Source organism: Ipomoea triloba, chromosome 2, assembly GCF_003576645.1.
Source record: "Ipomoea triloba cultivar NCNSP0323 chromosome 2, ASM357664v1".
In the NCBI taxonomy this organism is placed as follows: Eukaryota; Viridiplantae; Streptophyta; class Magnoliopsida; order Solanales; family Convolvulaceae; genus Ipomoea; species Ipomoea triloba.
Window position 1 is genome coordinate 24,303,718 of NC_044917.1, and position 12,500 is coordinate 24,316,217.

The 12,500-nt window shown below is 35.1% G+C and overlaps 1 protein-coding gene and 1 long non-coding RNA gene across 2 annotated transcripts; both read left to right on the forward strand.

Annotated features, from left to right (window-relative positions):
• The first annotated feature begins 2,454 nt into the window (after positions 1 to 2,454).
• LOC116006518 lies at positions 2,455 to 3,353 on the forward strand. The gene is made up of 4 exons (XR_004095145.1): positions 2,455 to 2,542; positions 2,663 to 2,703; positions 2,822 to 2,873; positions 3,154 to 3,353. It is a non-coding gene; the product is annotated as an uncharacterized LOC116006518 (long non-coding RNA).
• Positions 3,354 to 9,429: 6,076 nt separating this feature from the next.
• Positions 9,430 to 12,214, forward strand: LOC116004149 (bidirectional sugar transporter SWEET7b-like). Its single transcript, XM_031244081.1, has 6 exons — positions 9,430 to 9,834; positions 10,554 to 10,590; positions 10,673 to 10,889; positions 11,015 to 11,176; positions 11,274 to 11,393; positions 11,844 to 12,214. The coding sequence occupies exons 1-6, from the start codon at positions 9,792 to 9,794 to the stop codon at positions 11,946 to 11,948; spliced, it is 684 nt and encodes a 227-aa protein (XP_031099941.1). The 5' UTR covers positions 9,430 to 9,791; the 3' UTR covers positions 11,949 to 12,214.
• Positions 12,215 to 12,500: the final 286 nt, after the last annotated feature.

Sequence of the window (12,500 nt, forward strand, 5' to 3'; positions counted from 1 at the left end):
AAAATTTTGGTGTTGGATAATTTTTTGCATGTTCAGTTTGGGAGGAATTTGTGTGTCATTCTTATATGTAAATGGGGGTGTTACTATTATAGTGGTGTTATCTGTGTATATGAACACAACCTAAAGAGATCAATTTTTTTACGGTGTTGCTTGGATATAACATTGAGGCTGCTTTGGGGTCTTGATTGAAAGGGGGTGAAAAGTTGTGTGTTTCTGGTTCTGGGTTGATTATATGTTGTGCCTGTTGTGTTTTTGAATTTCGAGCTTGATATGAATACCGGTATGCTTAACTTCACCATTACTTAGGTCATTATGCCTTATGGTATATTGATGTCAAAATTTTGGTGTTGGATAATTTTTTGCAGGATTGGTTTGGGAGCAATTTGGTGTTGGATAATTTTTTGCAGGATTGGTTTGGGAGCAATTTGTGTGTCATTTTTATATGTAAATGGGGGTGTTACTGTTATAGTGATGTTATTTGTGTATATGAACACAACCTAAAGAGATCAATTTGTTTACGGTGTTGCTTGGATATAACATTGAGGCTGCTTTGGGGTCTTGATTGAAAGGGGGTGAAAAGTCTTGTGTTTTTTTGGGGTCTTGATTGAAAGGGGGTGAAAAGTCTTGTGTTTTTGAATTTCGAGCTTGATATGAACCGGAACGCTTAACTTCACCATTACTTAGGTCCTTATGCCTTATGGTATGGTGATGTCAAAATTTTGGTGTTGGACATTTCTTGTAGGTTCCATGTATAACACATGTTTCATAGTTGGGAGGATTTTATGTGGCATCTCTGTACGTCCTTAATTGTTTTGCAAATAGGGGTTATCAATCAAAAACTCCTTTCAGTCATGACTGTTAAGAAAATGTAACCGGAGAGCCCCTTCATTGGGCAAATGAAGGAACTACAGTGAGTTCCCCGGCTTGGTTTTAACTTTTGCATAAATGAGGGTTTGTATTGTTTCTTCTACAATTATATGGTGGTCCTCTGGGAAACCTTATGTTGATTTTTTAACCCCTCAACATTGTGTTAGGGATAACTGGGAAGTACACTTTCAGCCCTGCTTTGTCATGTGTTAAAGGTTATTTTCGGTTCTAGTAAGTAGTTATTGGTGCAAAACATGTGTTTTTTGGTCAAGGAATATAGGAATTGAAAGCTTGGTTGACCATGGATTGCTATTTAGTAAACCATACCTAAGAAGCAATTCATCCAATGTTCAATGTTCTGATGTTAGTATTGAGATTTATCTTATCATCCTTCGTTACAATTATGAGTTCCAGAAATTTGTCTTACGTGGTTCAATTTTCTGGTTTGTTTCTAATTTACAGAGATTAGGGATTCTTCTTGCTAATGTATATCAAGAGCCATCGGGATCATTTCATGAAGCACTTCAACCATCAATCAAGGCACTATTTGCTGATGGACTTGTACAACATGCTGATCTGGAAGTGAAAACCTCAACAACATACTGCATGAGTGAGATTTTGAGAATAACAGCTCCAGATCAACCATGTGATGATAAATCAATTGAGGCAATTACACACTTTATTGATCTTTCAACTGTGTGCAGCTTCTGTGCAAATTGGTGGTTTAAGTCTTAAAACATGATTCCTCAACTGTGTGCAGCTTCTGTGCAACCCGTGAGCGTGAGAGAGAAGAAAGCATAAATAAAATTCAACTAATAGTGACAATTTCTTACTCTTTTCTTGTGGCAGGATAAGAAGGAGCTTGCACCAAATTCCGCTTCTCCTAGAGATGTTGGCACAGCTCAGAAGTTATTAAGCAGTGATTGCCCTAGAGAAACTCCATCCTCGGATTTGGCCTAGGTTTCTGGCCAAGATGCATCTTGCAATACACAACTTCGCAGTGACCAAGTCAACCAGAACAACGTAGATGTGAGAAACGATCCTTCCCATGAAAATCGAACCAGTGCATTTGCTGCACATAAGAGCCTCAGTCCTCCAACTAGAAGAAGAGGGCGTAAACCAAATTCTTTGATGAAGCCAGAGGAAGGGTATGATCACACTTGGATCTTAAAGCCTACGGCATCTCAAAGTCTCAACACTATTGAAGACTTCCAGACTAGAGAAAGACGTGCAGAAGAGGAAAACAAACCAAGTGATGGTGAACAATTGATGCCAGCTTTAGATTCACTAAAACGTGCAGAAGAGGAAAATAAACCAATGTGAAATTATGTTTTGTTTTGAATATTTTCTCACGTGCCAGTTTGTGTTTCTAGGTTCTATGAAGATAGTATCGCTTCTTTTGACTATTTCAAGAAGAAGCACAAGGTAAGAAGATTAGGTTATTACCAATCTTATCAAAACTGTGTTAATTTTTCATTAATTGTTTATAAGCACTTGTACATTTTTGTTCATATCATTTTTAGTGCCGTACGCTGCAACATTGATTGTGACTTTCTATTGTTTCGTTTGCCATTTTTCCCTTTTCAAGGTCAATTATGACGATGGAGATATAGAAGATTTGGATCTTTCAATAGAACGCTGGGAATTAATTAGAGATGTTAAGTCAGCAGTTGATGTGAGCGCTTGGTTTGATTTCATGAATTTTTTTTTCTCTTCCCCCTTCGTCTACTTGAATGTTTACACCGGTCCCTCTATAACACTGATTTAATACCAATAATACATGATATTTTTCCAGGAACAAGAGACTGTGGCAGGTGTTGCCGATTTATCTGAAATGTAAGCTGTGTGTAAATCATGTCACGTTTAAATGTTTGTATTGATTATATTTATACAGTGACATCTGATTTTCTTCTTGGTTTGCTCTCATGACAATGTGAAACTTGTTGGTGTGCAGAAAGCTTGACCATGTAACAAATTCGGATAGCTCTGCAAGAAGTACGTGCAAGGTGAGCAAATATGAAAACAATATTTGACAAAAGAGTTTCTTGTTTTAGAAACAAACTGTTATAGATGTAACTGTGAAGTTACTGTTGAGAGTTGGCCCCCAACTCGAGATATGGTTTATGTGGTCTCGTTTTGGGAATCCTGTGACTTTTCTGCCTAAAGTTTAAGTACATATATCTTTAGGCAATATTGCAATGTTTGCTGTTCTAAAGAGAATTTACGTAATCTTCATTCACAAATTGATTTCCGCAACAGCACTGGTAGTGACATTTCAATGTACAGGCTCGGGATGGTGCTGAATTACCTGTATTGAAACGAGAAGTTGAACAGCGCAAGGTTTCCAGAAGCAATTCAGCACCATCAACATCTGAAAGGGTACAATTTTCCTGTCACTATTGTGTATCTAAAATCTGATTCTTAGATATGATTATCATTCACAAATTGATTTCAGTAATTTAATGTGCGAGATGATTTTTAAGCACCGCTACTAACATTTCAATACACAGGCACAGGATGCTTCCATTGAAAAGAGAGGGAGATTAGACATAAATTTTGAGATTTCTAGGGAATGGAATAATTTATATTTTATAATCATAATGTTATTTCATCCGTATATAAACGAGTTTTTTTCACTTTTAGTGTCATAACTATGAGACCATTTTCACATTTGAACTCATTACTTTTAAATTCTTGTTACATTTGATTCCTTCGATTTAATTTCTAGTCACGAGTGACCCGTGACTTATCTTAGAAGGGAAAAATTGTATAACTTTTCGTTACTTTTTTCTTGAACTTCTTGGAGAGAGGTACTGTGATGTCAAAAATGACTTTCAAGATAAGTCGTTTGTTAGAAATTTGATCACTAGTAATAAAAAATTAGGTTGGAAGAACCAAATATTGAAAGAATTTAAAAATTGTGGACTAAACATATAAAAAAGTGTAATAGTTAAATACTAAATGTAGAAATGATCCGTGAGACTGAAAAAAAACTCATATATAAACCTATAGTTTATGAAACATATGGTGTATATATAAGGACATGCCAGATTTCTCCTTCTCAACAAAAGTAACATTTTTCGTGTATATTTAAATATTATTAAATGCAAAATTATTCACCAGATTTTCAATGTCAATTCTTCTAAATTTTTTTTTTCAATTACAATTAAGACAAATCTATGAATTCTAAAAAAATAAATATCAAGTATAAGTATAATAGATTATATATAAACTATATTCAAAAAAAAAGATTATATATAAACTATTTAAAAAAAAATTGGCCCCTCAAAAATTGGGAGCCCTTTGTCGTTGCTTTAGCCGCACATGGCCAGGGTATATATATATATATATATATATATATATACAGGCAAAAACTTGTATGAGACCGTCTCGCCATGAGACGGGTCGGGCCAATGTGCAAATGTGATACTCATACGCACAAATGTCATACTTATATGCTCAAAGAATTCAACAATAGACTATTAATGATTTTAATTTCCGTCGCTAGATTTTTATTTTAAAAAATTTTGCATGTTCCATTAATCATTTAGTGACGGAATTTTGAATCCGTCGCTATATATAGCGACGGATTCAAAATTCCGTCGCTAGAATGTGTCAAAAAAATTCGCACTCAATTTTTAGAACCAAAATAAACCCGGGAATAATGCTCTAGTGACGGATCCTAAAATCCGTCACTAGAGCATTTTTTTCCGGGTTTTTTTCCTTCTAAAAAAGTACGCGCCAATTTTTTGACAAAAATCCGTCGCTAAGGGCCAAGGGGATAAGGAGTACTTAGAGGAGGAACCCGCGCAACACAAAAACATGTTATTCACTAAAACGCATAGAGATTAGCAATAGGATTATTGATGTAACTATTGGTATAGAGATTGAACCTAAGACATCTCATATAAGGTATATTCTTGCAACCCTCCATTTAAAAATCTGCACAAATCATCAATCAATATCTCAAAAATTTTAAGAGATTCCTTAAAACCTTTACCTGTTAAAATCTTATATCAAAGTATCAGTTTAAACAGAAACATAATTACTATAGAACCACTTGAAAAAATGTCACCACTTGAAACTACCCAAACTTTAAGTGCTCATTTATAACCCTAACTTAATATTCTACTTTAGTGGTTACTCTTCATCAGCATCTCAGATTTGTAGAAATTTCTAAAATGTTTCTTTCTTAATTAGAAGTAATCATAATTAGCTTCCCTTGTGCTTTATTAGTTTGATTAAAGTGCATGCATCTCTTGTTCAGAAGATGTGTTACATGTACACGGTTAGTAAGTTATCTAATGGATGCAAGTGTAAATTAAACAAAGTCATGCCGGTTCTTCCACAGGGACGAAATAATGTCTACTTCAGTTGTGTCTGCTGTGATACGAAAGAGAAAGGCACCATTCTCTTCTATTTGTATTTTGTTTTGTTTTGTGTGAGTATAAACAATTATTGCTTAAATATCTATTTGACAGTGAAATTGGGAAACTTATGCACGGATGTAGCTATGTAGGGAGTATTCCTTAACCTTAGCTACACCTTTAATGAATTTTGATAACAGATTCACTGCTAGACATTTTCTATCTGTTTCTTTTGGGAGTGAAAAAGAATTTATTGATGATGAAGAGGCAGAGTAGATGGGTGTAGATTTCTAGATGGTAAAAGTGAAATTGAGACAGGAATGAAGAAAGAAGCCTATTCCAGTTGATGAAGAATGAAGACAGGAATGAAGAATGAAGAATGAAGAAAGAAGCCTATTCCACCCAACAATGCTAATTCTGCAAAGGTAGAAGTCCTAGAAGATATATTAAAATTGAGAATTTGAAGTCTACTATACTCCTTATGCAACAAGGAATTGATGCTATTTGATAGCAGGAGAGTTGGTACTTCATCATCACCTTCATCTCAAATCAAATGATCTTAATGCTGATTGTTGTTTGTTAAGACTATTATATTGTTGTTTAGACTTAGAATTGACTATCATTATTTATTAGATGTGGATTAATATGTATTATTACTTTGAATTTAATGTGGATGGATAGTGTTTTTAAAGTTATGTTATATTTTAGAATTAACAGCGTATTAGTATATAATTTTAAAAATGCGACGAAATCGTGACGGAATAATTGTAGCAAAAATTGCATTCTAAAAAAAATTGTAGCAAAAATTGCATTCTAAAAAAATAATTGTAGCAAAAATTACGACGGAATCGCGACGGAAAGTAATTCCGTCGTTTTTTTGCGATGGAATATTCGTCTCCGAAATGGCGTTAGAATTAGCGACGGAATTATTTCCATTGCCAAATTGCGACGGAATTGCGATGGAAAAAAGTTCCGTTGCAAATTGGCGATGGAATAATTCCGTCGCAATATTTCGCGACGGAATTTTTCCACCGCAAACGGAGTTACGACAAGCCGATAGACGACGGAATGAATTCCGTCGCAAAACTTGTTTCACGACGGAATTTTTCCGTCGCGAATCGCGATTTTTCTTGTAGTGCTAGACATGATTATGGCAAGATTCATTTTGAATAAACTCTTAGTGTTTATCCTAAATAATTATTTATTTATTGGATAAATATTAAAGGAGTTTGTTGAGGGGTGGAAGTTACATTTTCTCCCCTATAAATAGACCCCTCATTTCATTCCTTGAATCACACTTGAAGAGTTGAAGACATCTTGAAGACATTGAAGCTCTGCAAGATCAAGCCGTTTGAAACTCGGAGGCCCTAAATTTCGGAGGCCCTTCAGTATACACACTGTAACCCAATTTTATTATATATATACAATTTCGATTTTGTATGTTTACAATCTCATCTATAGATCTATTTTTTAATGCACCAGATTGGTTCTCATGGACTCATGGGGAGGTTGGTTCTCATAGGAACATCACGCTAATATATATATATATATATATATATATATATATATATATAACATATCAAATAAGAACATACACACATGAGAGAACTAGGAACCAATCACAGCCATTCATCTGAAAAGATCTAATGGATCATAAGCAATTTAAATTTAAAAAAGAATGTGAGTGACATTTTTGTAAATAACTTGAACTTTGAAGTGCAAGTAAAATTTGTTTAAAAAAAAAACAAGTAACAGATTTGTAGAATGCAACATATATTAGTGCAAGTAAAATGTGCTAAAAGCGCACGTAAAATGTGTTAAAAACACACGTAAAATGTGTTAAAATGCAAGTAAAACGTGTTAAAAGTGCAATGATGAAAACAAGAATTTCTACAAAGAGTTTTTATTATTAATCAATCATGTATACAAAGTACACGAAGGGTTGTATTTACAAGGATACAAGAGATGTTCTAGCTAAAGCATGACTGGTAAAAGTAGAGCTACAATAATATACAAAGATGGGGTAGGAATCCTAAAGAGATAAAATAGGGAGTCCTAATACATCCCCTCAAATTTAAGGTTCTCTAAAGAGAACATTTAGCTTGCTCTTTAGAAAATTGAATCTAGCAATGGTGAGTTGTTTTATAAAGATGTTTGCAAGTTGGTCCTTTTTATAGATGAAGTTCACTTGTACCTCCTTTGGTGCTGCTTTGTCATGAACAAAGTGTTAGTCTATTTCTACATGCTTAGTTCTGACATAAAAAAAAAACAGGATTTGTATATAGATACACTGCACCAAGATTGTCACACTAGAGTCGATGTGGTTTTGCTATTGTGAGTCCAAGTTCACAAATTAGAGCAACTAATTAACCATGTTACTTTTGCTGAGACATATGTTATTGCTTTGTATTTTACTTCTGTTGAGGATCTAGCCACTTTCTTTTGCTTGTGATAAGCCCAAGAGACTCATTTTTTGTCAATGAAGATAGAAACAACACTACTATCTCATAAAACTATACCATTATCATGATTACATATCAAGCACTTACTTTATGAACCTTTAATTTTAGATTTAGTTATCTACAATTCACATATTATAAAGTTAGAACAACATTAGAATTATTTGACATGATACATTTATAGTTAACATGCAAATTATGTAGTTTCATATGTAAATTTATGTTTCTACAATTAACAAATTATGTATCATCTAAAAAAGTGAATGTTGATAAACAAAAGGTAAAGATATTTTTTTTGCACTATTTAAACAAAAAAAGCATCGTCTTTGACCAGGGTCCACAATGCACATTATGTACCATAGTCTACGATATAATTTGCAATGAAAATTACAACAATTTTCTGTCACTAATCAAGTATTAACTTAGCGGCAAATTTTAATATGGACCATGGTCCACATAGCAGCATGGACCAGGTAAAAAACGACGCCGTTTGAAATTTTTTCCGTTAATAATGATAGATGGCAAATTTCGTTATGGTCTATGTAGCAACTCTCTCATTATTCAGTTTCATTTTATACACAATGAAGTTTCTTACAATAATACAACAATAACATTCTAATTTAACTTCAGTTTCATTTGATAATAATATACATTCAATATGTGAGACATGCTATTCAATTACATTTTATACACAATGTAGTTTATTACAACACCACTAAAGTATCATTCTTATTCAACTATAATTTTGTTTGACAATCTATACTCAATATGTGAGACATGTTATTTAGTTTCATTTTTATACATGTTGGTTTTATGACTTTTGGGTAGTCAAAGGCAGGCCAACACTACCTGTGTGAATAGCGAGAATATAGGAAATATGTAGGAAAATATAGTGAGAGAATATAGGTATTGTATTGCTCAGAATTGCTTGTACCTCCTTGTCTCCATGTGTGGAGGGTCTATTTATACATATTTTGGGCCTAGAGCCCTACAAGGAATAAGAATCCTGGACCGCCTCATATTGGGAGTCCCTGTTACATTATAACTAATAAGCCCTAATCTTGCTAATATTATAAGTGCTAAGTCCAATCCTTATCGAACTCTTCTGTAGCTTTGTGTTGAGGGTCCTTCTTGGACTTTCTTGATCCAATTGTTTTCTTGGGCCGGTCCATGTAGTCCAGGCTTAGTGTATTATCCATCAATACACATTTAATAAATTTATTACAACACCACTAAAATATCAGTATAATTTAATTATAATTTTATTTAATAATATACACTCAAATATGTTATTCAGTTTTATTTTACGCAAACTGTAGTCTTATTATAAAATTAATAAAAAAAAAAATATTGAGCGTGCCACAAAACATAACCGACGTACGGCTGTGGTTTCTATTAAAGGAAACGCGACTTCTTTTACCATGGTCCGCTATAAAATGATCGGTTTTATAGGCGATGGGCCCAGTGGGTACTATCTACGTAGCGATGTCGCCGGAAAACAACCCTTAGGCGACGGAGAAGCGGCGGAGATGGTTATTTAATAGCCGCGTCAGCAGTGAGTTGATTTTGTCCAGTTGGCAAGGCAGCCAGCTCAAACCCAGCCGTCTTTTGGTTAGAGAATTGCGTGCATGCGTGCAAGCATATTCATATACGTTAGTCAGTTGTCTAAAAGGCCACTGCGTTTTGGTAGTTGCAAGAAACCAGGAGTGGCAATCGGGCGTAAATATGCAGCGAACGGAGGGCTAATTCCCGAGCCCTTACAACAGTACAACTGACTGGATCGATAGAGGTACTATACGTTGAAGCAGAGCAGAGAGAGAGAGAGAGAGAGAGAGAATGAATTCAGTTGAGCAGAGAGTAGTGAGTAAAACGGAACAAAGTCCAGCTAATGAAAACCAAACCAAAAATATTCTATTCTAACCGTTAATCGCCTGTAGCGGCGTTGAGAGTAGTATATATATATATATATATATATGCCTATCTCCACTTTCCATTCTCTACCTTCATCACTACAGCTGAAAGTTCCATCCTGCAATATAATTCTCCGTCGATCCGATTCCGACTTCCGGCTTAATTAATCTCTTTCCGGCCAGCAGCAATGAGGAAAGCGCTTCTCTTCCGCACCATCCTCGGCATCATTGGTACTCTCTTCACTTCATATATACCGGCCTCTATCCATCTAATTAGTTCTCTCTTTGATTCTGTATGTATTTATCCTAGCATGTAATTAATAAGCCTCTTTAATTTCAGACTGACGTCAATATATGCATATGAATTTGATGTGATATAGCTTAATTTTGAGTTGGATTTGACTGAGATCGAGTTTGCATTGGTAGTTGATTTGAACGTGATTTTTTTTTTCTCCAATTCGATTCGTTTTTGTGATCTAGTATTTAATTTTGGTTGAGTTAGTTTCTTCATGTTTGATCTGGTCTTATTTTGACTGAAAATGAGTGACAGAGTTGAAATTTTTTGACTGGCCTTGCCTGGGGATGTAATAGTACGTATTAATTGATTGCCAGGATTGTTGAGTATAGATTGAAGCTAAGGTCGATCATATTGCTTTAGCTTGTTGATATGATCGCCTGCTTGCATTCCACGCAATGTTTCAAGTAACAAAAATAATATTTATTGCATGTCTATAGTCTTTGGGTGTTGGTTCTGATGATGATCAAAGAATTAATTCCTTACAGATCACAAGAATTTTAATGAAGCTCTTCAATTCTAGATAACTATCTCTGTTTTATCTACTATAGTCTATACATAATACATTAGCTAGCTAGCTTTTGCTGACAATTATGTTTACTCAATCGGCTGCTGAACTTAATTTCTTGTTTCATCTATATATATAAATGCACAGGAAACATCACCTCCGGCGCTCTGTTCATTTCACCAGCGTACGCATGCAATCCCTCTCTCTCTCTGTTCTATATATATATATATATATGGTGTTATTGTATTTTGCATTGCATGGTGCAGGCCAACTGTTTACAGAATTATGAAGAAGAAATCAGTGGAGGGGTTCCATCCATGGCCATACCATGCGGCACTGATGAACTGCTTCATGTGGGTGTTCTATGCCATGCCATTCGTCCATCCTCACAGCATTCTCGTCATGACCATCAACACTCTCGGCATCGCCTTGGAGCTCTCCTATCTCGCCGTCTTTTTCTACTTCAGCAATGCCAAAACTCGGGTATATAGAATTTTTCCATCTCATCTGTTCTGTTACCTAGTTTTCAAAGCTAATTAATAAGCTAATTAGGATATAGGAGGATATGATGATGATATGGTGTTGTACTGTGTTTGGGATCCATCCAGGGGAAAATGGTGTTGTTGCTCCTCATTCAACTGCTTGCTCTTGCTGGGATAGTTGCTGCAACTCTCATGGGTGCGCACACCACCCAAAAGAGAAGCACAATTGTGGGATCACTGTCTGTTGTCTTCGGCATCATTTTGTACGCCTCGCCTCTCTCCATCATGGTACATATACTAGCAGCTTTTCAGTTCAATTATATATATATATATATGGACGAATGAATTCCAAGAAATTAAGTAAGTTTGATGCATGCCCAAGCAGAGGACAGTGATCAAAAGCAAGAGCGCGGAGTTCTTGCCGGGTTGGCTCATCGCTTCTGGCTTCACTAATGGAATCATCTGGGCAGCCTATGCTTGCATTAGATTCGACATCTTTGTCTTCGTACGTAATTAAGCGCAGCTTTAACTCTACTCTTCCATTGCATTATTATATTATGACCCTGTTTGGTAAATGGCTGTTAGTTGATTGGGCTAGAAGGTATAATTAGTTGATAACATTAGCTAATTGTAAAAAGTTGCATGATAGATTAGCTGTTAGCTAATAGCTGTTTGGTATAATTTTTTTTTTCTCAAAAAGCTAATTGAAAATGCTACTTTGAGTAGCCTTTTGAACTTTAGTATTTTGGAGTTGCAAAAAGCTTATTAACCAAACAACTAATAGTGATCAAATAAGCCAAAATTGACTGATAGGCGGATTATTTACCAAACAGAGCGTATATATATATATTCTCCCGGCCCTTAGCTTTGAATTGATTTCTGATCTGAAGGCATTGCATGCATGCCCGCAGTACTAACAATTAAATTAAATTAAATTAAATATGCATGCATGCAGGTCAGCAATGGGGTTGGAGCGCTGTTGTCTTTCATCCAGATTATCCTCAAGATAATTTACCGCAACGGTCCAAAGCCGGAACAACCCAAGCCATCCGAGGTGTAGATCCAGAATGTGGCTTAGCAGCCTTAGCTTGAATGCTTGATCATATATATATATATATATATATATATATATATATATATATATATGCCGGTTTTTATGCAGTTTTTGAGCGGCGCGATCCATTTAGTCATGTTTAGTTTTAATTTGTAAATATCCACGTACCACCTATTTGTGAGAGTGAGAGTGGCAGACCTCAACTAACTGTCTAATGCTGATAAAGAAAGAGGAAAGATCGAGAAGAAGATTTATTGAAAGGCATGCATGCATATATGGTCTCATTTAACTATTTACCTTACACATATATAATTTTCTCTCTTTCACATTCATCTAACTTTGTCTCGCCAAATCTTTTGATGATGCTTAAAAAAAATAAAAAAAAAAAACTTATATTTTGACACCTTGGTAGAAGTTCTATACACCTCCGGATGTGGTCTCGCAACCCGCCACCGCTAGCATCATTGGGCCATTCTAGGACATTTTTCTCATATATATTTTCAGTGGATTCAAACCCCGACACTACTATTACCTCCGGTCATAACTTTCAAGTTCAGT